The 19,745-nt window shown below is 37.3% G+C and overlaps 9 protein-coding genes across 9 annotated transcripts; 6 read left to right on the plus strand and 3 right to left on the minus strand.

Annotated features, from left to right (window-relative positions):
- Window positions 1-1,521: 1,521 nt before the first annotated feature.
- RHIMIDRAFT_247358 (LACT-domain-containing protein) lies at window positions 1,522-4,034 on the plus strand (the record flags this gene model as incomplete). Its single annotated transcript, XM_023610405.1, has 10 exons — window positions 1,522-1,895; window positions 1,945-2,075; window positions 2,133-2,240; window positions 2,298-2,531; window positions 2,593-2,745; window positions 2,792-3,253; window positions 3,306-3,508; window positions 3,561-3,625; window positions 3,681-3,885; window positions 3,936-4,034. The coding sequence occupies 10 exons, from the start codon at window positions 1,522-1,524 to the stop codon at window positions 4,032-4,034; spliced, it is 2,034 nt and encodes a 677-aa protein (XP_023462632.1).
- Window positions 4,035-4,065: 31 nt separating this feature from the next.
- RHIMIDRAFT_67816 (uncharacterized protein) lies at window positions 4,066-5,384 on the plus strand. The gene is made up of 9 exons (XM_023615553.1): window positions 4,066-4,217; window positions 4,270-4,282; window positions 4,338-4,429; window positions 4,481-4,514; window positions 4,594-4,617; window positions 4,670-4,809; window positions 4,860-5,087; window positions 5,139-5,274; window positions 5,323-5,384. Exons 1-8 carry the CDS (start codon window positions 4,100-4,102, stop codon window positions 5,141-5,143), a joined length of 654 nt encoding a protein of 217 aa, XP_023462633.1. The 5' UTR covers window positions 4,066-4,099; the 3' UTR covers window positions 5,144-5,274; window positions 5,323-5,384.
- A 203-nt stretch (window positions 5,385-5,587) lies between these two features.
- On the plus strand, window positions 5,588-6,480 carry RHIMIDRAFT_67841 (uncharacterized protein). Its single transcript, XM_023615554.1, has 3 exons — window positions 5,588-5,749; window positions 5,798-5,892; window positions 5,944-6,480. The coding sequence occupies exons 1-3, from the start codon at window positions 5,671-5,673 to the stop codon at window positions 6,259-6,261; spliced, it is 492 nt and encodes a 163-aa protein (XP_023462634.1). The 5' UTR covers window positions 5,588-5,670; the 3' UTR covers window positions 6,262-6,480.
- Window positions 6,481-8,036: 1,556 nt separating this feature from the next.
- On the plus strand, window positions 8,037-11,772 carry RHIMIDRAFT_67856 (WD40 repeat-like protein). Its single transcript, XM_023615555.1, has 12 exons — window positions 8,037-8,410; window positions 8,472-8,559; window positions 8,626-8,874; window positions 8,933-9,126; window positions 9,184-9,429; window positions 9,482-9,544; window positions 9,603-9,861; window positions 9,914-10,119; window positions 10,170-10,272; window positions 10,329-11,254; window positions 11,308-11,393; window positions 11,446-11,772. Exons 1-12 carry the CDS (start codon window positions 8,162-8,164, stop codon window positions 11,666-11,668), a joined length of 2,892 nt encoding a protein of 963 aa, XP_023462635.1. The 5' UTR covers window positions 8,037-8,161; the 3' UTR covers window positions 11,669-11,772.
- A 1-nt stretch (window position 11,773) lies between these two features.
- RHIMIDRAFT_67857 (mitochondrial glyco protein) lies at window positions 11,774-12,884 on the plus strand. The gene is made up of 6 exons (XM_023615556.1): window positions 11,774-11,947; window positions 11,999-12,108; window positions 12,167-12,225; window positions 12,277-12,421; window positions 12,471-12,638; window positions 12,690-12,884. Exons 1-6 carry the CDS (start codon window positions 11,788-11,790, stop codon window positions 12,834-12,836), a joined length of 789 nt encoding a protein of 262 aa, XP_023462636.1. The 5' UTR covers window positions 11,774-11,787; the 3' UTR covers window positions 12,837-12,884.
- A 699-nt stretch (window positions 12,885-13,583) lies between these two features.
- On the plus strand, window positions 13,584-14,516 carry RHIMIDRAFT_267174 (uncharacterized protein). The gene is made up of 2 exons (XM_023611976.1): window positions 13,584-13,729; window positions 13,830-14,516. The coding sequence occupies exons 1-2, from the start codon at window positions 13,676-13,678 to the stop codon at window positions 14,121-14,123; spliced, it is 348 nt and encodes a 115-aa protein (XP_023462637.1). The 5' UTR covers window positions 13,584-13,675; the 3' UTR covers window positions 14,124-14,516.
- A 14-nt stretch (window positions 14,517-14,530) lies between these two features.
- Window positions 14,531-15,124, minus strand: RHIMIDRAFT_267175 (uncharacterized protein). Its single transcript, XM_023611977.1, has one exon. It carries the CDS (start codon window positions 14,908-14,910, stop codon window positions 14,689-14,691), a length of 222 nt encoding a protein of 73 aa, XP_023462638.1. The 5' UTR covers window positions 14,911-15,124; the 3' UTR covers window positions 14,531-14,688.
- RHIMIDRAFT_267176 (uncharacterized protein) lies at window positions 14,721-15,124 on the minus strand. Its single transcript, XM_023611978.1, has one exon. It carries the CDS (start codon window positions 15,069-15,071, stop codon window positions 14,907-14,909), a length of 165 nt encoding a protein of 54 aa, XP_023462639.1. The 5' UTR covers window positions 15,072-15,124; the 3' UTR covers window positions 14,721-14,906.
- A 3,915-nt stretch (window positions 15,125-19,039) lies between these two features.
- RHIMIDRAFT_241146 (uncharacterized protein) lies at window positions 19,040-19,739 on the minus strand (the record flags this gene model as incomplete). Its single annotated transcript, XM_023609516.1, has 2 exons — window positions 19,040-19,373; window positions 19,426-19,739. 2 exons carry the CDS (start codon window positions 19,737-19,739, stop codon window positions 19,040-19,042), a joined length of 648 nt encoding a protein of 215 aa, XP_023462640.1.
- Window positions 19,740-19,745: the final 6 nt, after the last annotated feature.

Here is a 19,745-nt window from a genome sequence, read left to right on the forward strand (position 1 = left end):
AAATAAACAACCGATAGCTGAACAATCTTTAATAGTAGAATTTTTTGCAGCTAAACGAAAAACAGAAACATTCATACCAAAACCAGAACAACTTACGACTTGGGATACAGATTAAATCTGCACTTACATCAAAAAAACATGGCCAGTCAGTAATGAACTTTCTTTACACAATTTACAATTAAAAACCTTAGTACTCTTGTGCTTGGCAACCATGGGACGCCCTCGTTCAGATCTGGGACGACTACAACGTCAACATACCCAACTAACTTATAAAGAACAAAAAGTGGAAGCCACAACGTTACACTTTACTGAAGCAAAGGAAACATAAGTCAAGACGAGTCAGTTCGGGCTTGTTGAACATAGTGAAATGTGCCCGACTACTACTTTACATCTATTTCTACAAAAAACCAAGGACATTCGTGAACAACTTCCAGAGGATCACACACTCTTAACATATTTAGATCAAGACAAACCATCCACGTCAATCATACCAGCAACAGTAGCCAGTTGGTTATCAACGATAATGAAGAAATCAGGTACCAATACCAACATATACAAACCACATAGTTTCAGAGCAGCATCTAGTACTAAAGCAGTGGAAAAAGGTCATGAAATAAAAGAAGTTAAACAACATGCAAATTGGAACCAGAACGCAAACACGTTCGAAAAATATTACTATAAGCCATTGACTCAACAAACAGACAGCACACAAATTATAAATTCAATTTTTTCTCAATCGGAAAACCATACCACATTGAATGACGGAGCGGAGCCAACAAGGATTGCTGTAGGCACGACCAACAACACAGAAGTTGGCGAAGCGAAGTCAAAAAATGTGGTACACCCGCCCAATTGATATCAAACATGGTTTCAAAGGTTTTTTAACTAGTTATTAAATTTATTATAAATATGTATTACCCCACCCCATAAAAAAAAAATTGAATTATTTAGCTTAGCATTTGAAGGTATAAAGAAGAAAGAGGATCATTTAGTTATTATTACTATATATTATTTTATTTATTTTATTAAAAAGGGAAAATAAAGCGCGGCTCTTGGAGCCTGTACCACATTTTTTGACTTCGCTTCGCCAACTTCTGTATTGTTTAACCGTAAAATCAAAATGGATTTCTAAACAAGCATTCAGTTTCCGAAAGGAAACAAACAAACAAAGAGATCTTCTTTTTTACACAAAAGACGAGTTCATCTGCTTGACAGACAATACTTTTCATTTTTATTAAAGTCGAAATTTACTCAAAATTCGCATATATAAAAACCCTCTTTGATACCTTCTTTATTAAATAAAATGATAGATTTAAAAAAAAAAGCCATAAAGATCTAGTTTAAAAGTAAGACAATTAAGGGCCAAATGACAAGTGTTTTCAATGATAATCTGTCGAAGCTAGAGTGGCCTGCTTTTTTGGGTGAACTTTTTACAAGATCAGAGCATGAAAGAACATTGATTAAAAGTCCGTCTGATAAATTATTTTATTTTTTTTTGTTTTATTTCTCTTTAACAAAAAAATGGGAAAGCCAAGAAAGAGAAAGCAAGAAAAGCAAATAAAAGTAGATAATCGAGAACTTCCAGAGGATATCATGGCAGATTCTGCAGCAATCATCTTTAAGGAGAAACGTCCTTTTTGGAGCCGAAAACGATTCAACTTTATTGTTGGTCTGTCTGTTGGTTTATTAGCCATGTATGCTGCATCTACCACGCCAGCAGCTCAAAACCACATCAATAGTTTGCAGGATTATCTACTTCTTCAGTTGGCCGATATCGATCTTCCTAGCATCTTACCAGCAACAGAAATCGTTGATGAATTCTTGGGTAACTTTACCAACCTGATCATGCCTACACCTGCTACAGAGATATCATTTATGCCTGCCTTACAATACAAGTAAAATATAGGTTACACTTGTTTATGTAATACTTATATATCTATATAGAGAGAAGCTCAATCTAAAGCCTCATTTTCCGGTTGTCATGATTCCTGGCATTGTCTCCTCAGGCCTTGAAAGTTGGGGAACATCTGAACGTTCGAGAAAGTATTTCCGTAAGCGCCTATGGGGAACGATGGGTAAGTGAAACATATACATAAAAGGAGGAGGAACTAAAAGATTATATATATATATAGCAATGATAAGGTCTGTATTATTAGATAAAGAGAGCTGGACAGAGCATATCATGCTGGATCCTGAAACTGGACTTGATCCACCAGGTTACAAGATACGTGCAGTACACGGTAAGATGAACATGACAAAAAGAAAGTAATAGTATCTAGACACGTGAATATCAATAGGTGTTGAAGCAGCCGATTACTTCATAACCGGTTACTGGGTTTGGGCAAAGGTCATTGAAAACCTGGCAACTGTTGGCTATGATACCAACAACATGCACTTTGCTTCTTATGATTGGCGATTATCCTTTTCAAACCTTGAAGTGCGTGATAGCTACTTTACAAAATTGAAAAATACAATTGAATTATCCAAAAAGCAAACTGGCCTTAAAGCTGTAGTCATTACACATTCCATGGGTAAAAAAAAAAAAAAGAAGAAAAAGCGTACACACTTTACATCATTAAACGCCATATTTAGGTGGCACAATGTTTCCTTATTTCTTAAAGTGGGTTGAGAGCAAAGATCATGGTCAAGGTGGTTCAACCTGGGTAAATGATCATGTAGAGACCTTCGTAAATATTGCTGCTCCTCTTATGGGTGTACCAAAAGCAGTGACATCTTTACTTTCCGGTATATATATGTGTATATACATGGTATCATACTCATCAGACAATAGGTGAAACAAGAGATACCATGGCCTTGGGAAGCTTTGGTGCTTACGTCTTGGAAAAGTTCTTTTCGCGTAGAGAAAGAGCAAAACTGATGAGATCATGGATGGGCGGTGCATCGATGTTGCCTAAAGGTGGTGAAGCCATTTGGGGTACTAAAGATAGTGCACCAGATGATGATGAAGAGGAGATATATCAGTCTTTTGGCAATATGATTTCATTTGTTCCTCGACCTGAGGGCTTTAATGAGAACTCAACTGATATACCTAGTAGTTCTAGAGATCCCTTGATCCGTAATTACACCGTAGATGAATCTTTAGAACTCTTGATCAAAAGCACTGATGTCAATTTTGGTAAGCATTTATATGCAAATTATTCATTTGGCATTACCACATCACAGAAACAGTTGAAACTGAATGACCGTGATCCAACCAAATGGTCTAATCCTCTTGAATCACGGCTACCCAATGGTAAAACTGAGCTGATATACATGCTACAGATCACTCACATTGGATATTATAGCTCCAAACATGAAGATATACTGCTTTTATGGTATTGATGTCCCTACTGAACGAAGCTACTATTATGCAGTCATGGATGATCATGCAGACCATGATTGTACTTATCCAGATAATACAACAGCATGTACAGCCGATCAAACTCCACCCAAAGCGACTGTCACTGAGACTGTTTCTGCTCCTCATCCGGCTAGAACGCCATTACTAGTAAGGGAGCATACATTATTTGTATACAACAAGAACTAAGATTTTTTTATAGCACATTGATGCTACAGTGAGCAACCCTGTCCAACGTATAGAAACGGGCATTCGATTTTCTGATGGGTAAGCTTTTTCATTCATTAAATTTACCTTGATAACCAATAATCCCTTTCCATAGTGACGGCACAGTTCCGTTACTGTCACTTGGATACATGTGTGCACCTTCAGGGGGCTGGAGAAAGTATGCAGACTTGTATAATCCAGGACATAGTCCTGTCGTTCTTCGTGAATATAAACACGAAGTCAGCTCAAGTAAACTGGATGTTCGTGGTGGATACAAGGCTGCTGATCATATTGATATTCTTGGAAATTGGGAAATGACGGTAAGAGAGGTTGAAGGGTATAAGATAAATATTTATTCTCCTTGGTCTAGCTGGATATTTTGATGATCGTCTCTGGACAAGCTGATAATGTGACAGAAAGAATATATTCCCTCATAGAAGACCACGCTAAAAAGATTAAACTGACTTGATGTGTGTATAATAATGATAGAATAAATTTTCCTTTTTTTAGCTTTTTTCTTTTTTCCCTTTCTTAATGGAGCTTTCAAAGACAGAGACGATCGCGCTTTTGGTATCTAATAAAGAGGAAACAGTGACAGGGCCTATATTTATCAAGAGTCAGTCTCAACATGGTTGGAATTTGTCTTTAAAAGGTAATTTTAGATCTATTGATCAAGTCTATATAGATTAACCCATTTTATTAAGTTGGTGATAAACAGTAATACAACGGCATAAAGACACACACAAAAACACACACACTAAAATAAACATAGACACGCTTGGGATTTTAATCAATGTGTAAAAGCAGATTTACAAGGAAATCTCACTGAAAAGTATCAAGAGCTCATCAATCTTGCAATGAATGGTAAAATGTCAAATATATCCCCGTCTTTTTTCAGATTCTTATATATAATAGGTTATAATGCGGCTGCTTTATATCTTAGTATAGGGTTAGAATATATATATATATATATATGTGTGTATATACTGTTGATCATATTCATACTAATTGTGACCTGTTCTAATTAGATCGCTCTATCTTTACGAGAATAGGTAATTGTTCTAGCTAATTGCGACGGGGATAACTTACCAAAATATATACTAGACATCAAAGCCATGAGGCAATACTAAGTCAATTGAAAGATACAATTGCATCAGCCAAGAATCCTATTCATATCGAGTATGTCTATATGTGTGTGACAGATGATGAGTGTTATGATTGCAGGAAGGATAAGTGGCATTCAGGTACGTGGGAGAATATAGATGAAAGTAACCATGCTTAGACATCAAAACAGCATCCTCTGTATTTGAAGCTGGTCTTGATTCATTCATGAAGGAGGTTAGCAGTATTGACGATATATGGAAAAAGGTTAAAACGGGATGCAAACTCCCCTTTGTATTAAAGATTCTATTGCATGATAAAGTGACAAAGCGTCATGGACATTTGTTGATCATTGATTTGCTTCATCCCAAGTTTTTTACGGATATCACATCTAAGATTCATTATTCATTCATCAGCCTTCGTAAGTGGATAGAGTAGAGCTTTGATGTGAAGAATAAAACATAGTTAATAGGATAGGAAACGTCATTGACACAATTATAACGCGCGACCATCATGGTCGCATTGCCTTAGAGCCCCACCTGCTAGTCAGTATACTTGCAGAGTATATTAGTGGGAGAAGCAAGTTGACAGTATTCACCTATTTGAACGTAAGCCGCTTTAGACTACACACTGGCATGAACTAAATATGTATAAAGGAATATCCGCAAAAAGAATATGATGAAGTAATTGCCGTTCTTGATCTTGTACGCTCATTAAAAGACATACCATGCATATCACTGCCACTGAAAGAAAGTCCACGAACGGCTCGTGAAACAGAAGAGCTAAAGGTAAGCTGATGGCAATGACTATCATCTTTCTCACATAATCATGTAGAATCAAGTGGAACTACTCAAGGAACAAATAGCGGATTTGCAATACAGGAATAGCAAAGTAAGTCATCTAATGGTAGCGCGTCTACTTAATAACAAAATAATTAGCTAGCAGCAAAACACTCTGCATCCTTGAATGCACTAGAAGAGTTTTCAAAAATAAGAAAAACAGAGATGCAACGTGAAGAACTGTTGCAGTCATTAAGGACAATAAGCATGGAAGAAGAATTACGCAAAACAAAAATTGGGCTGGGTATGTTATTTTTATGTCTGTAAATCCTATTTATCAATACATCAGTAGTCAATTCCGTAGCCACTGCAAACATTAAAGAATTTCAAAGGCAGGACTTTGAGCATGAAAGTAAACGATTGAAGCTTGATATATTGAGCAATACTGTATGTCTCTCCTTTATGATATTATCACTTTGATTTAACAAGCTTTATTAGCATATCGCTGAAGAGTACGGCTATAGAATTCAGCAATATGAAACCCAGTTGGATGACTATAAGCTACAATTAGATACCTACAAATCGCAAATAGAAAAATACAAATTACAATTAAGGAACTGCAAGGAGCAAATAGGTGATTATGAAGATAAAGTCGAGAAGCTTCAAAAAGCAAATATACAAGTCAGTAAAGACCTTGTACGACTACAGCGTGAACATGACATGGAAACCAAAACATTAATTGAGGGCTTTAAACAAAAGGCAAAGGCATATGAAGAAAAGGTGCGTAAAAGGCTAGAAGAGTCCCAAGAACCATGAGTTACTTTCTTGTAATTAATAAATAGATTATACCTCTTTCCATCTGTTCTTGAACAAGTATTTATTAAAAAAGAAGATATGAATGTTCTACGAGCATGTATGAAGCTGAACGCGAGTGTGTGCAAAACTTTCAAAAAAATTGGAAAAGTCGAATGAGTTGGAATAAACGTCTTGCTGAGGGACATACTCAAGACTTATTTAACAGGTTCTTTGCGAAAGACAGTCTCCGTAACCACTTCTCAGTATATTTGTACTCGTCTATCTTCTATCAATTTCCTTTGGTTACAGATAGCAGCGTTGGAGCCACTAACGCATTTAGCGCATTTAATGCTTTATGGATCATTTTTAATATTTTACAGCCTCCGTTGTGAAATGAGTCTTTCAAAAATAAATGAGAAACATTTATGTTTAATAGATGTTCTCCTACCAACACCGGTGCAAGGTTACTCATGACTTTGAGCACAAGTTGTCAGCTGGCGTACTTGTCAAAGTACATGAAAAAAACAGATTAAGCCCCTACTAGAATACAAAAAGAATGTCATACACAGATGTTCGCTGCCGCTTTATATCAACTGTAACTTCTGTCGTCCTCACCCTTTCTCTTTTTTTTTTTTTCATTAAAATGTAGTTTGAATACTATAGATAATAGCAGCACTCAAGACTCTACTACCAGTTGACAGGATATTCCCAGTTTTATCACTGTTGCTGGTCAAACATATCGAAGACAGAGAGATGGAGGAGAATATCTACAAACCTATAATATCATCGGCGCTTTCTTCCGAAGATAGCAATCAGCCTCTGAATACCCCACCCGTAGAGCTGGGGCCATATTCATTCCACTCTGCTTCATTGGGTTAAAAGTATTATAAATGATTTCTACGATTCTATCGTAGTCCTATATACTATTTCCTTTATCAAATCAACCTTAAAAGTAATGATTGAATGAGTATATTAGCCGTGTAAAAAGAACTTCCTATTTGTTAAGAATAGTAATTTCATGAATAAGATTCATTTAATAGGCTCTTTTAGGAGTGAGAGACATCGAAAGTCTACTACTATTGAAGATTCTACTCAGTCTACTTATAAACAGGAAGTCGTAATATTCATCAGCGTGAATAGAATGGACAATAGAAATAGCCATGATACTAAGAGTGATGATAATCTAAAGTTTGCGTTTTTTAAGCTAATTTGAACGGTAAACCCCAAATAATACAAAGAATGAGTAAACGTCAATCGTTGGGAGATATAATGAGACAGAACATATAAACCATATATTGCCTACATAAACAGATTCAACTAGGAGAAAATCCAAATTTCAAGACTTGATGTCTATCATGGTAGTATTCCATAACTCTTTTTGGATCTGTTCTTCAATTGAGCTGGAATCAACTGGATGAAAGCATGGCTGGCAATCATATATTAGGAATCAGGCACATAGGCAACCTATATCACCAAGAAGGGGAGTTCTGACAGCCAATGGGTAGTTTTATTGAAAGATTAAAGAGAAAGCTTTGATCATGATGAAACAAGCAAGAAGAGTAAACAATGAATGTATAGAATATCAAAATGACGTGGGAAGTGAAAGAGAGAACCAAAGACATAATGAATAATGACGTATTCACAGCTTGTTCTAGCATTACCACTTTGCTGAATGTTTTGCTTTTTACATAAAAGTGTCTGTGCCCCAACTTATGATGTAAGATACCTGTTTCTCTCTTTGTCTCTTTAATGTGGGAAAACAGTATAAAGAACCAGACATGATATTTTACTCCGCTTTAAGAACCCCAATTCAGTTTTTTGCTTGTTCTTTTCTTTTTTTATTGTTTTATCTCTCCTTAGGCTCAGCCCCACTTTCTTTTTCCTTTAATTGAGCAACATTTACGTACTACGACTTTACTAAATGAAAGCAGCAACCCGTCGTAAGGTCTCCTACGTAGTTAAATTGCGAACTGATGAACAGACTCATTGTCTCGGCGTCAATTCCTTGGCATTGGATGCTTCACGCTGCGACATCAAAGACGATACTGCCGAAGGAGGTGTGTTGTATTCTGCTGGTCGAGACGGCGTTGTTGCCAGCTGGGACTTGAACATTAGATTTAAAAGACAATTGAATACGGAAGAAGCATGGCTGGTAGATAAACAATTACAGGTACACACATATATATATATATATATACAACTTGTAGTAGAAGGTGATAACACTATTACAGTCTGCTGGTAAATCAACTTGCAAGGCGTTTTCTCAAATTCACACTGATTGGGTCAATGATATTGTTTTATGCCAAGAAGGAACTTGTGGTAATATAAAGTAACAAAAGCTTGTTTGCGACTGAATGCAAGTTGTATTTAAATTCGTCCCTTTAGTCGTTTCAGCTTCTTCAGATAGAACAATTAAAGCATGGAGACCATACAGCGAGAATTCAAAAGCAGTTCATACTATCGGAACCCATACAGATTATGCAAAGTGTTTAACTTATGCATCGCAGCCAGGATGGGTCGCAAGTGGAGGCTTGGACAAAAAAATCAACATTTGGGATATTTCACAATCAAAAGCAGTAGTGTCAATAGATGCAGGGCCTTCCAACCATTATGCGGATGGAGCAAGCGAAAGCAGTAAGCAGTTTTGCCCTCTTTAGCCTTTTTTTTTTTGTCTTATTTTTTTTTTGGATAGGTACATTGCACAGTTCAGCAAGCAAGTGTTCTATTTATGCACTTGCCGCTAATGCACCAGGAACAGTTATTGCTTCAGGTTCGCCTGAAAAGGTCATTAGATTGTGGGACCCTAGATCTGGAAAACGAATAGGCAAGCTAACAGGACATACGGACAATATTCGTGCATTGTTGGTCAGTCAGGACGGGAACTATGTAAGTTGATGAGCTGAAAAAGAGATGAAAAGAAGGTGGTATAACTATTCTTTTCAGGTATTGTCAGGGTCATCAGATGCTACGATTAAGTTATGGTCTGTCCATGCTAGAAGGTGTTTAGCTACTTACGAAACACACCCAGACTCTGTTTGGTCACTCTTTTCAGATCACCCAGATCTACGAACATTTTATTCAGGCTCACGCGATGGTCTGGTGACGAGAACAGAAATATCCGGTCGGGCATTATCTGAAAGCGAGAATGAATGTATCGGTCTCTTTAAAGAGAACTCGGGTGTCGTAAAGGTAAGTTTATTTGATATAAATGCTCGATAGATAATAACAATCATTACTTCAGATCGCTGCTTTACAAGATACTTATGTTTGGACAGCTACGTCTAGCTCAAGCATCAATCGATGGGTAAGTGACATATATTTTTCTGTAGCAGAAGGAACTAAAAGAGAGAGATTTGCTTTAGTTGTCTGTACCATCAAGTAAAAAGCGTCAGATGTTGCCTCGGTCCAATTTCAATCCCGAAGTTCCAGCAAAAGCGATGATCAAGCTACCACCAGCCAAAGATACATTTTCAGCATCCATCCGTGACTCTTATATCGCCAGTGATCAACTTACGATGTACGCAGGATCTGTACTTTCTATACCTATTAGTTACCATGAAGATGAAGATAACCAAGATACTCTAGTGCCGCTAAGAAGCGAGCCTGATTCTGTCATTCGTGGTAAAATTAAAACCAATAATCTTTTTATCATTATCTCACACAATATCCATAGGTGGATCAGGAATTGTGTCTCACCTGATGCTTCAAAATAGGATATATGTGCTAACTAAAGATACAAATGGCGAAGTTACAATGTGGGACTTAATACGATGTATACAGCTAAAGAATTTTGGAAAGCGAGATTTACAAGAAGTTGCTCAAGAGGTCAACAGTCTCGAAAGCTCGCCTGCATGGTGCACTATAGATACTAAAATAGGAGTAAGTTCATTACTTGACATACACAAATTGCCAACAAGTTTAATCTCTAGACGATAACTGTGCAACTTCACGAAGCCAACTGCTTTGATTGTGAGCTCTATGCAGATGAAATAGAATTGCCCAAGGATTATGAAGTTCGCGAAGACCAAAGATGTAAAAGCTTTATTATCTCAACCACCAAGATGTCTAACCTTTTTATTTCACTAAAGTAAACCTAGGAAAATGGATCCTTGCTAACCTGTTTGCAAAATATATCAAAAAAGAAGTAGAATATCAACAAAATGGAGACACCCGATTTATAGATGAGCAGATTGAAAAGACAGAATCTGTTAAAAGCAAAACACAACAACCTCTGTCTGAACAACCTCTGCCACAACAGCGTCCGGGTCCCTTAGAGCAGGTACCTTCTGCACCTTCCATGACCATGCCTCCTGTTGAGACTGAAGAACCCAAACCACCACTGGCAGCCATGACGACCCATGCAGAACAGTCTCCGTATGTGCCCACATCGCCCCAGGCCGCACAATTTGCAGGTCCCTTTACGGCGCCCGTGACGTCCAGTCCTCAGCCTGACTATTTCTCGGGTAATCATCATACACATCTCCGTCGAGAGTCTGCCGTGCAGCTTCCGCCACCTGCTGCTTTGCCTTCCTCTCCCACATCGCCTACTGCCAGTACTTTTATGAACCGACTCAAGAATTTATCCGTAAAAGCCAAACTTAGCCGAGTACCTACCAATGAAGAAAGACCGTTGTTTGATACACCTCAGCCGAATAATACGATTTCTTCTAATTCACCTTCTGTCGTTCCATCGGCAACAGCGACAACGACAGTGGCACCTGCCACACCAACAACAACTGCAGAGGAAGACTCGAGCTCAAAGCCCAATGAAGAAGTGAGCACGCCCAAGTTGAAAGAAATTGAAGAAAGCAGATCAGAGACGTACACTCCTGTTAGTCTAGATGACTTCCCTCCCTTAGATATCCCTGAATCCACGACGATTATCATAGCTGAAGAAAGTGCAGAAGCCTCGACAGGTATGGACCTGTATCGCGGTACAGTAGGATCTACAGGAGAGGATGCAGATATAATTATTGATGCAGCTCCCACATGGCTGCTATCCTACCTTCTTTATGTAAGCTCCCATTTGTGTTGTTTAAAGTGGTACTTATATATATATTTGCGTAGAACAAAATACCCACAAAAGAAACAATTAAATTGACATTTGTGTTACGGCCGGCAAACGGAACAAAGCTGGAAGAACTTCCAGGAGGGTAATAGGCCTATTTTTGTAACAAAAAAGTATTTATTTATGACTCTTTATAGGTCCAACAATAGACTGCTTGCAAATCGAATGTTACGAGTGAGAAAACTTATTCAATATGTGGCTGAAAAACTTCATATTGAAGATGAATCAAGCCTTGAACTATTATGTGGAGATACTCCTCTTACATTTAATATGACTTTAGCAGCCATTAGACAACATATTCTAAAGACAGGTGGAGATATTCCTATATCCTATCGTCTGAAAGGCGAAGCCAATGCATAAAATAAAAAAAAAGCAAAACTCTGCTGGGCAGAGACTGTGACTTGTTTTAAGTGCTCTTTGTTCTCGCTTCTAGAAATAAATAAATCCCTGTCAAAAAAAAATACTCTTTATCCTTCACCATGTCTTCTCAACTCTTCCGTACTTCACTTCGTGCTCTTGTTCGTCCTAGCTTAGCAAAGAACGTCGTAGCTGTGTCTAGAATCACTCCTCGCGTCATGCCTGCATTTCAGGTCGCTCGTCCTTTTTCTTCCACCTTTGCTCGCATGAGCACTGGATCTGGTAAGTGATCTTTTTCTTTTTTTTTTGAATATACTCATGTGTGAACAATAGTTGATTCTGATCTCGTTCATAAGCTCGATGAAGAACTTCAATATGAAAAGTCTAACGAAGAATCCGAACCAGAATTTATCAAGGAGTTCTTGGAAGCTAACTCTTTCAAGGTAATTTTTTTTTTTTGCTAATAGTCTTATATAACAAGTCTCTCATAACTCTATATAGTTGGAAGATAAGCCTGGCGTTGATGAAGTATCATTGACCCGTACTTTTGGAAATGAAAAGTAAGATAAACACACTCAAAAAAGACTGCATAAGCTAAGGGATGAGGGTAGGATTCGCGTATTGTTCTCTATCTCTGATATCAATAATACACCTTCCGAGGGTTTCCTTCCTGAAGATGACATGATTGAGCCTGGAAATGAAGAAGACGAGGAAATTGTGTCCTTCCCTGTGCGTGCATCAGTGACTATTGAAAAGGTAAATATAGAAAAATGATAGACTGAACAATGATATTAATACAAAATAGGATGGACAAGGTGCTGTTACGATCGATACAGTTGCTCAAGATGGAGAGATTGTTATTGAAAGTGTCATGTATTATAAGGATAACAAATTGGCTAATGAACAATCTGCTGAAGCAGACTGGCAAAGACGTGGACTTTACATTGGTCCTCAGTTCTCCGAATTAGATGAGGTAAAATCAAATGAAGAAGAAGGCGCATGATATTAATAATAATGATTGTAGAACCTTCAACAACTCTATGAGCGTTATCTTGAAGAACGTGGTATCAACTCTGCATTAGCAAACTTCTTGCCTGATTATATTGAATACAAGGAACAAAAGGAATATATTCAATGGCTCGATAACATGAAAAAGTTTGTTGCTGCTTAAGTTATGAAATAAATACATCTTTACAAGTTTTTTTTAAGCTAAATTGAGACGGTGTTTTTTTTTTTTTTTGTAGAAAGTGTTTATTTAACAAAGGAAGCATACACCATGTTGAGAGGCGTGGCCCAGAAAAATACAAATTATTTATAGTCACTCTTGAGCGAACTCAAAACATGAACTACAAAAGAGCAACCATTGCCAATATTAAACGGACTTCTGTGTATAATTGACTGCCAATGATGGTATCATGCACATAATAAAGCGCAACAACCATGAAATTATAAGAAACCTTTCAGATATACCTCTCTTCGCACGTTTTTACCATCATGCAGCCATGAGAGCTCCAGCACCAAGCATAAAACGAGAGGAATGAATAATTTCTCTGTTATTGAATCAAAGCGAAGAATACACACTGTCCTCCAGTATGAATCTTGTGGTACAGTGTGGAATCGCGATGTGAACAGTGCATTAAATATATATATGATATGACAATGAAAGCCCTCCTCCCCTTTCAGAAGATACACAAAAGGCAAACGCCATGGATTTATTGTGCTGCCAACAACACTTTGATAAGTGTATTACGTCTTTTTTTATTAATGATTTTTCTAGTTAAGAAATGACCTAATTATCGCATGTTGACGGAAAGACTCAATTGTTACCGCAATTAAAAAGTCACAACTGAACCTGTTTAAAGCAGCCTTTCTCTTGAAGTTGCTGCGTTTCAAAATGGATTAAAGCATAAAACCCCCTTCTATTTCTATTTCTTTATCTTTTTCTTTGTCTTCATTCATTTACATACACGCTTTGATATTGTGTGGATACATACGAGCATCAATAATACAATGTGCGATACAAATTGGTGTACTTTTTGTGATTGCGCTGTGAGCCCCCATCTAGTAATAACCAATGATAATAATAATAATAAATATATTCTGACTATTATTATTATTATTATTATTATTATTATTATTATTATTATTATTATCATTTTTATAGAATACGATCTATTGTTCAGAAGAATGCTTTCGAAAGGATGCTCAAAGTCATTTGTATAGTACTTTGATTGCACATGAAGAGGAATTAATGAAACAGTACAGCAAGAACAATCATCGTCGTCGTCGTCGTAATAGCAATAGCAGCATCAACAGTGATGATTTAGCCGCTATTCATCTTGACCTCATGTCATCATCCTCTTCTAGACCCTTATTGCTATCAGATTCAAGTTCAGTAGCAAGTAGTCAATCGATTGAGACTCCTCGTTTATTGCATAAAATAACATGGAATAAGTAGCTAATAACATGATCATAAATTGTTGTTGTATAAATTTCTTTTTTTTTTTTTTTTTCCTGTAAATAATAAACAATCAAGCGGGTCAAGATTAATACAAGTTTTAAAGTAGCTCTCGTCCTGTTTACAAAATCACCTTTTATGGCAGCAATATCCCGTTTTCGGAAATAATTTACAGCTGATTTTTTCTTTGTAAACGCTATACTTTGCTTCCGCCCTCTGCCCAATTTTTTGAATTATTTTGGACACATGTGTGAGGTTAATTTACCCAGAACAGTGGGACTAGCTTGGTCAAGTGATTGATCAAACATTAGATGAAGTCTTTAAGTGAATAACAGTGAGGTATTTGATCAATAGCTCAAGTAAATAAAGACAGAGAATTTAATGAAATCGAACTTGGTGTCTTTATTAAAAGTTATAAAAAATAAATAATCTACAATAATCTACAGTAATGTGAAACTATATGCAGGTGAATCGGGTATCGGTCTTTTATTGTCTGAAACTACATCCATCATGCTATATTTTCTAGACTGATGTTAATTCTTAAATATCCTCAATAATATTGAGACTATTTTGTAAGGGTGCCGTTTAACGAACTATTAACGAACTTGGGATATCTGCAGGTATTAGCCAAAGATATCTTGATAACAAAAATTTCCTCGACGGTATCTTTAGGCTTCGGGAGCTTCGTTTTTGACTTATTCATATGGCACACCTTGCTGGAGGAGCGAGATTGATCGGTTCCATCACAAGAAGGACATCGTACTTGTTTTTGCTTATTGCCTGTCATCTTGTTGTTTTCCTTTTAAATGCTTCAGCCTTATCAACCTTGCCTTGATATTTCTTGGAGGACTTGATGGGAGCAGAAGTACAACTAATGAAAGGAATAGGAGCAAGTAATACATCTTGGACACTCGTCTCTGTTGACTGCAGGCATGGCTGCCTTGTCATTGGTAACAACATTTGAAGAACCAGGAGCGGATGTGTCTTCTTTAGCAGCTTTCAAAGTAGTATGGATGTTCTTGTCTATTGCAAAATCTGTTATAAACAGATGGAACTAATAAATGTTAGCTTTACCTTTTCTAAGTAATGAAGTTTCTTGAAATTCATCATCACTTGCTTCAAAAGCTGTATTTTTGAATAAACTTGTTTGCGTATGTGCAAACAAAGAAAGGAGCCCGCGATCGACGGCAAATGGACATTTATTAAATGCTATATCGACTATATATCTTACATATTTGATAGAAACTTTATATTTTCTGTTAGCAAGCATTTCTCAACTAAAGTCCATATTCTGCTCAAACCAGCGTTATCATTTGACGCCTATCTCTCTATAAGAGAACTTAAACGCTATGATTGGTGTATGGACATCGAAGTATCTCCCCCCCCCCGCTGATTGGATTTCTTCATTGTCGTTGTGTGTTCAATTACTTGCAAAAGCTTGCAAGTCTAAGAATCTTTTAGATATACACACCGCCTAAGCTCTGACATAAATACTTCCAATTCTTATCAATGGATCACCTGATAATTTAAATGAAGACAACTACGTTCATTATTATCTGTGATATATCTCGAATATATAAAGAAGTGATAAGGGGAGTATAAGTCGATGAGTCTCTATATAACCTCTTTATTGTATATTAAGACGAAGGAGAGCTCATTATTATAAACAGCGTCATTTTATATGAAGACAGAATTATTAGGAACCGGTTTAGCTATGGCCAATAATAGTTAGGCTTGTCATGTTATATGTTATTAACATGTACTGTGGTCAGTATCTTTGTATTATTCATTTTTAGAGTATAGATTTATGGTAATTTCATACGATAAGATTAAGTATTTATAGGGTAAATACGACATTACCTTTTGCCATTATTGTCATCTGTCTTTGCTTTCAACCCTCTTCTAAAGATGAAATGGGCTAACGGCCAGCTAAAAAGAAGGGTGAACACTACATGCACCAGAAAATGCACCAGAAAATAGGCTAAATAATGTAAGCACGAATTATATGTTGAATCAGATTTGGTCAAACTTGCAAACAGATGAAGAAGACTTGGAACAAATTGATTGTCAATGGACTTGTGAAGCCTAAAATTTATGGTGTTCACTCTGAAGATAAAATGTACACACATACATTATGGATCCCCCTCTCCCAAGTTTTATAGAGTAATCAGTACAGTAGACTTTCGATTACGGAATACCTATTGGGAGCACGAATGACATTCCACAATCAAGGATACTCTGTAATAAAACTTATACGTCGACAATCCAGGTGAATCGCAAGAAGTTTAAAGTGGCGACTGTGAAGTCGTTCGAAAATAGTATTCCATTATCGCGAAAATTCTGTATTACTATATTCCGTAATCAAGAGCCTACTGTACATCTAAAATCAATCTATTCAAGAATCTGGATCAAACGTCATTTCTCCCAAACGTGATTACACATTTGCTATATTTGAAGGAGGTTGCCTCAGAAACTGCCACCAAGATTGAAACTGTTGGGCTCTATAGTTACAGTAATTTTAAACGCTTAGCATTAAATCCACCTATGAATTGATTATCAAGTGAGAACGTTGTTGTCTCCCGTGCCCCTAAAAAACAAAAGAAATGAGCCATTCTTACTATACTATTGAAGATGAACAAAAGGATCCCTGTATTATAAGATATTAATTAATCAGTAATAAAATCATGTGTGCCTTAGGTAGCGAGGATACTCCTATTAAATACTTAAAGACTTCATCCAATATTCGATCAACGTATTCCCTAAATTATTGAACAAAGAATCTTTCAATTTTTTGACCAAGTTAGCCCCATTATTTTAGGCAACTTAACCTCACACATGTGTGGAAGTACAGTAACATCCTTTTTCCTGAATTTCATGCATTTCAAAAAGGAAATAAGCGTACAAGAAAAAAATGACCCCCTCTTCCCGAGGAAGGGAATGTATTCCGTCTTATTGCACCTGTTCTTTTAATTAATTAAACTTTTTATTTTTGTTGAATCAATAGATACCGGATATGGTACACATGTACTAAAGACCCCATCTAGATGCTATCACCAAATCTAGAACTGGTAACTATATGAAAAGGGAGATAAACATTTAAGCTCGTTCTAGATCATGATCTATTATCTACTGAGAAGAACGCATTGCTTGTAAACAAATTAGCAGACCATTATGAATGCCCAATATTTTTATATGAAGCACTAATAAGATTGTAATATATGTTTTGTTTTGATGATACCACATGTTCCAGGAGAAGGAAAGAAGGAATTGAACCCCAATGATAAACAAAGAAAAAGAGAAGAACATAAGAAAGCGATGAGCATAGCCTAATCCTTGATGTTTAACAATTACATAGCCTATTCATATATGTAGATGATTTTGATAATAGTGGAATGAGTTGTAACGTAGAAGCTTCTTGGAAAGGGGGTAGCGACCAAAAAAGAAGGAGCATGAACAGTAATTGTGATATTGGTAGGAGTACCTGCCGAGAGGGAGAAGGCGAGATGCTCGTGGTGCGCGGAAGTGATGTCTGCTTTCATTGCCAGGGTTTGGCAGCTTGCGCGTTATTCACATAACTACTGCAAAGAGCACTGGTGTCCGAAGGAACACGAGTTGGCAGGATCCCAGCTTGATCGGGTCATGCCGGAAGAAGAAGATGGGAGTTTGTCACCAGCTATCTTGCTTTCCTTGAGTGCACGACCTTGAGCATCACTGTGGTTTTGGGCCCTGTGGAAGGAGCAGTACCTGTTGCTGGACAGTATCTTGTAAGGTTGAGAACGGTCACGGGCAGCACAGGGAACAGAACGTCTCTTTCCAACAGAGCAGGAAGAAGAGGAAGCTTTGTTGTTGATTTTCTTGGCGAGACTGACGGCATAGTCTACCGAATAGCGTTGTCCCTTGGTGGTCATCAATAGGACAAGGCTTACCGCTCTATGAAGGCCTGCAGAGAGTCCAGTCATGAAGCAAACAAAAATAGGAAGAGGCTTCTTCACATTAGAGAGATAACGCAAGACCTTAAATCTGTAAACGTACTGCTCAACAGGCTCACTAGGCTCCATCGTGATTGCCATTAATTCATCAAGTGAATCAGATACTTCTACTTGGGGAGACATACCAAAACGGGCAACGAACGCATACTTGAAGAATTTCCAAGTAGAATTTGGCCTCGTCTCCCAGTATACATCAAGCCATGAAAGCTGCTTACAAGAGAGACAAACAGGAATCAAACGACGCCAGTTACTATCATGATCAAGACCATGACTGGAGAGGGTGTCTTCAAAGCGTTTCAGACAAGCCTTAATAGCACTAGCAACAGGAGACCTTCTGCCAAAGACAGAACCTCGCCATTGCATCATAGGTAAATTATCCGGAACAACGTAGAGATGACTCAACGTTGTAGGCATAATGGTGATGGTTGCAGTGACATCGTACGCAGAAAACATGTCGATGGTATTTTTGAACATTTGAAGATGTTCTTTATGAGCTTGTAATTCCTTAGTAAGTGCCTGTTCAAGATCACTACCGATAGCAACTGTGTGAAGACGGCGAGTAAAAGAAGCAGTAAGAGCAGATGGCTGCAAGATGAGAGCTCTTAACTTCTGACAAAGATCAGACAATGTCATTGCTGTAGGTACAGAACCTACAGCATGTACATTACTCAATGAAGTGGCCTCGAAAGACGCAGACTCAGAGAGGATATCATCGGTGCTCATGATCGAATCAAGAGACACTGAATTAGTAGCAGGTACTGTAGTAGAAGTCATAGTGATATTGACTTGATGCTGACTGATAGAAGACGCAGCAAAAATAGAAGGTGTGGTCATGATACAAAAAAAAAATTGTTTTTGAAGTTGTAAGAATGAAAGAAAAAACTCTAAATACCCCAAAAAAAAAAAAAAGTATCCGAGGCCCACTCTCTACACTGAGAGAAAGCTCGACATCAACTTTCCAAACTGTGTCGAACCATGAAATAATTTTTTTATAGCATCTTCTTTCATTTTTCTTGAGAACGAAGGGTGGTCATCGTTTTTAATCATCTTGTATAATCCAGTTTTCAGAATATCCACTCCTGCATTGGTATCTCGGCTTCTTATAGCATATAAATGTTGACGACCAATGTAGTCAGGATTGGCACACAAGACTGCACCAAAGTTGACCTTTCCATTGCTCTTTTTTGAATGGACGATTGGTTCGTCACAGATACAGCATAATTTTGATGACTGGTATTCAGTAGTTGAAATGACAGTTGATCTAGTCTTGAATGATGTGTGCGATGATCTGAGACAGTTTGGGCCATGTATACAACGGCTGCAACACCGTTGGCCTGTTGTATTTTCTCTTTGTCACCATGTTACGATCTCTTGGATCAACGTTCATTAAGCGGCAGTAAAAATCGATCATTGGATCTGGTAGTCGATACTGCATTACAATGACTTTCTTGGATAGTTTCGTCAGTATCCTAAATGTGAAAAGCACTTCTGATAAACGTGATTGCATTGTGCCGGAAACAAAGTGATAATGGATAAATGCTCCCTCGTCGAGAAGAAGGATGCCGTAATCATAATTTTTTGAATTCAAATCTACAGTTTGGGCAAGTTTTTGAAGTCCTGAATTCATCCGGTA

The sequence above is a fragment of the Rhizopus microsporus genome, assembly GCF_002708625.1.
Source record: "Rhizopus microsporus ATCC 52813 unplaced genomic scaffold scaffold_20, whole genome shotgun sequence".
Taxonomy (NCBI): Eukaryota; Fungi; Mucoromycota; class Mucoromycetes; order Mucorales; family Rhizopodaceae; genus Rhizopus; species Rhizopus microsporus.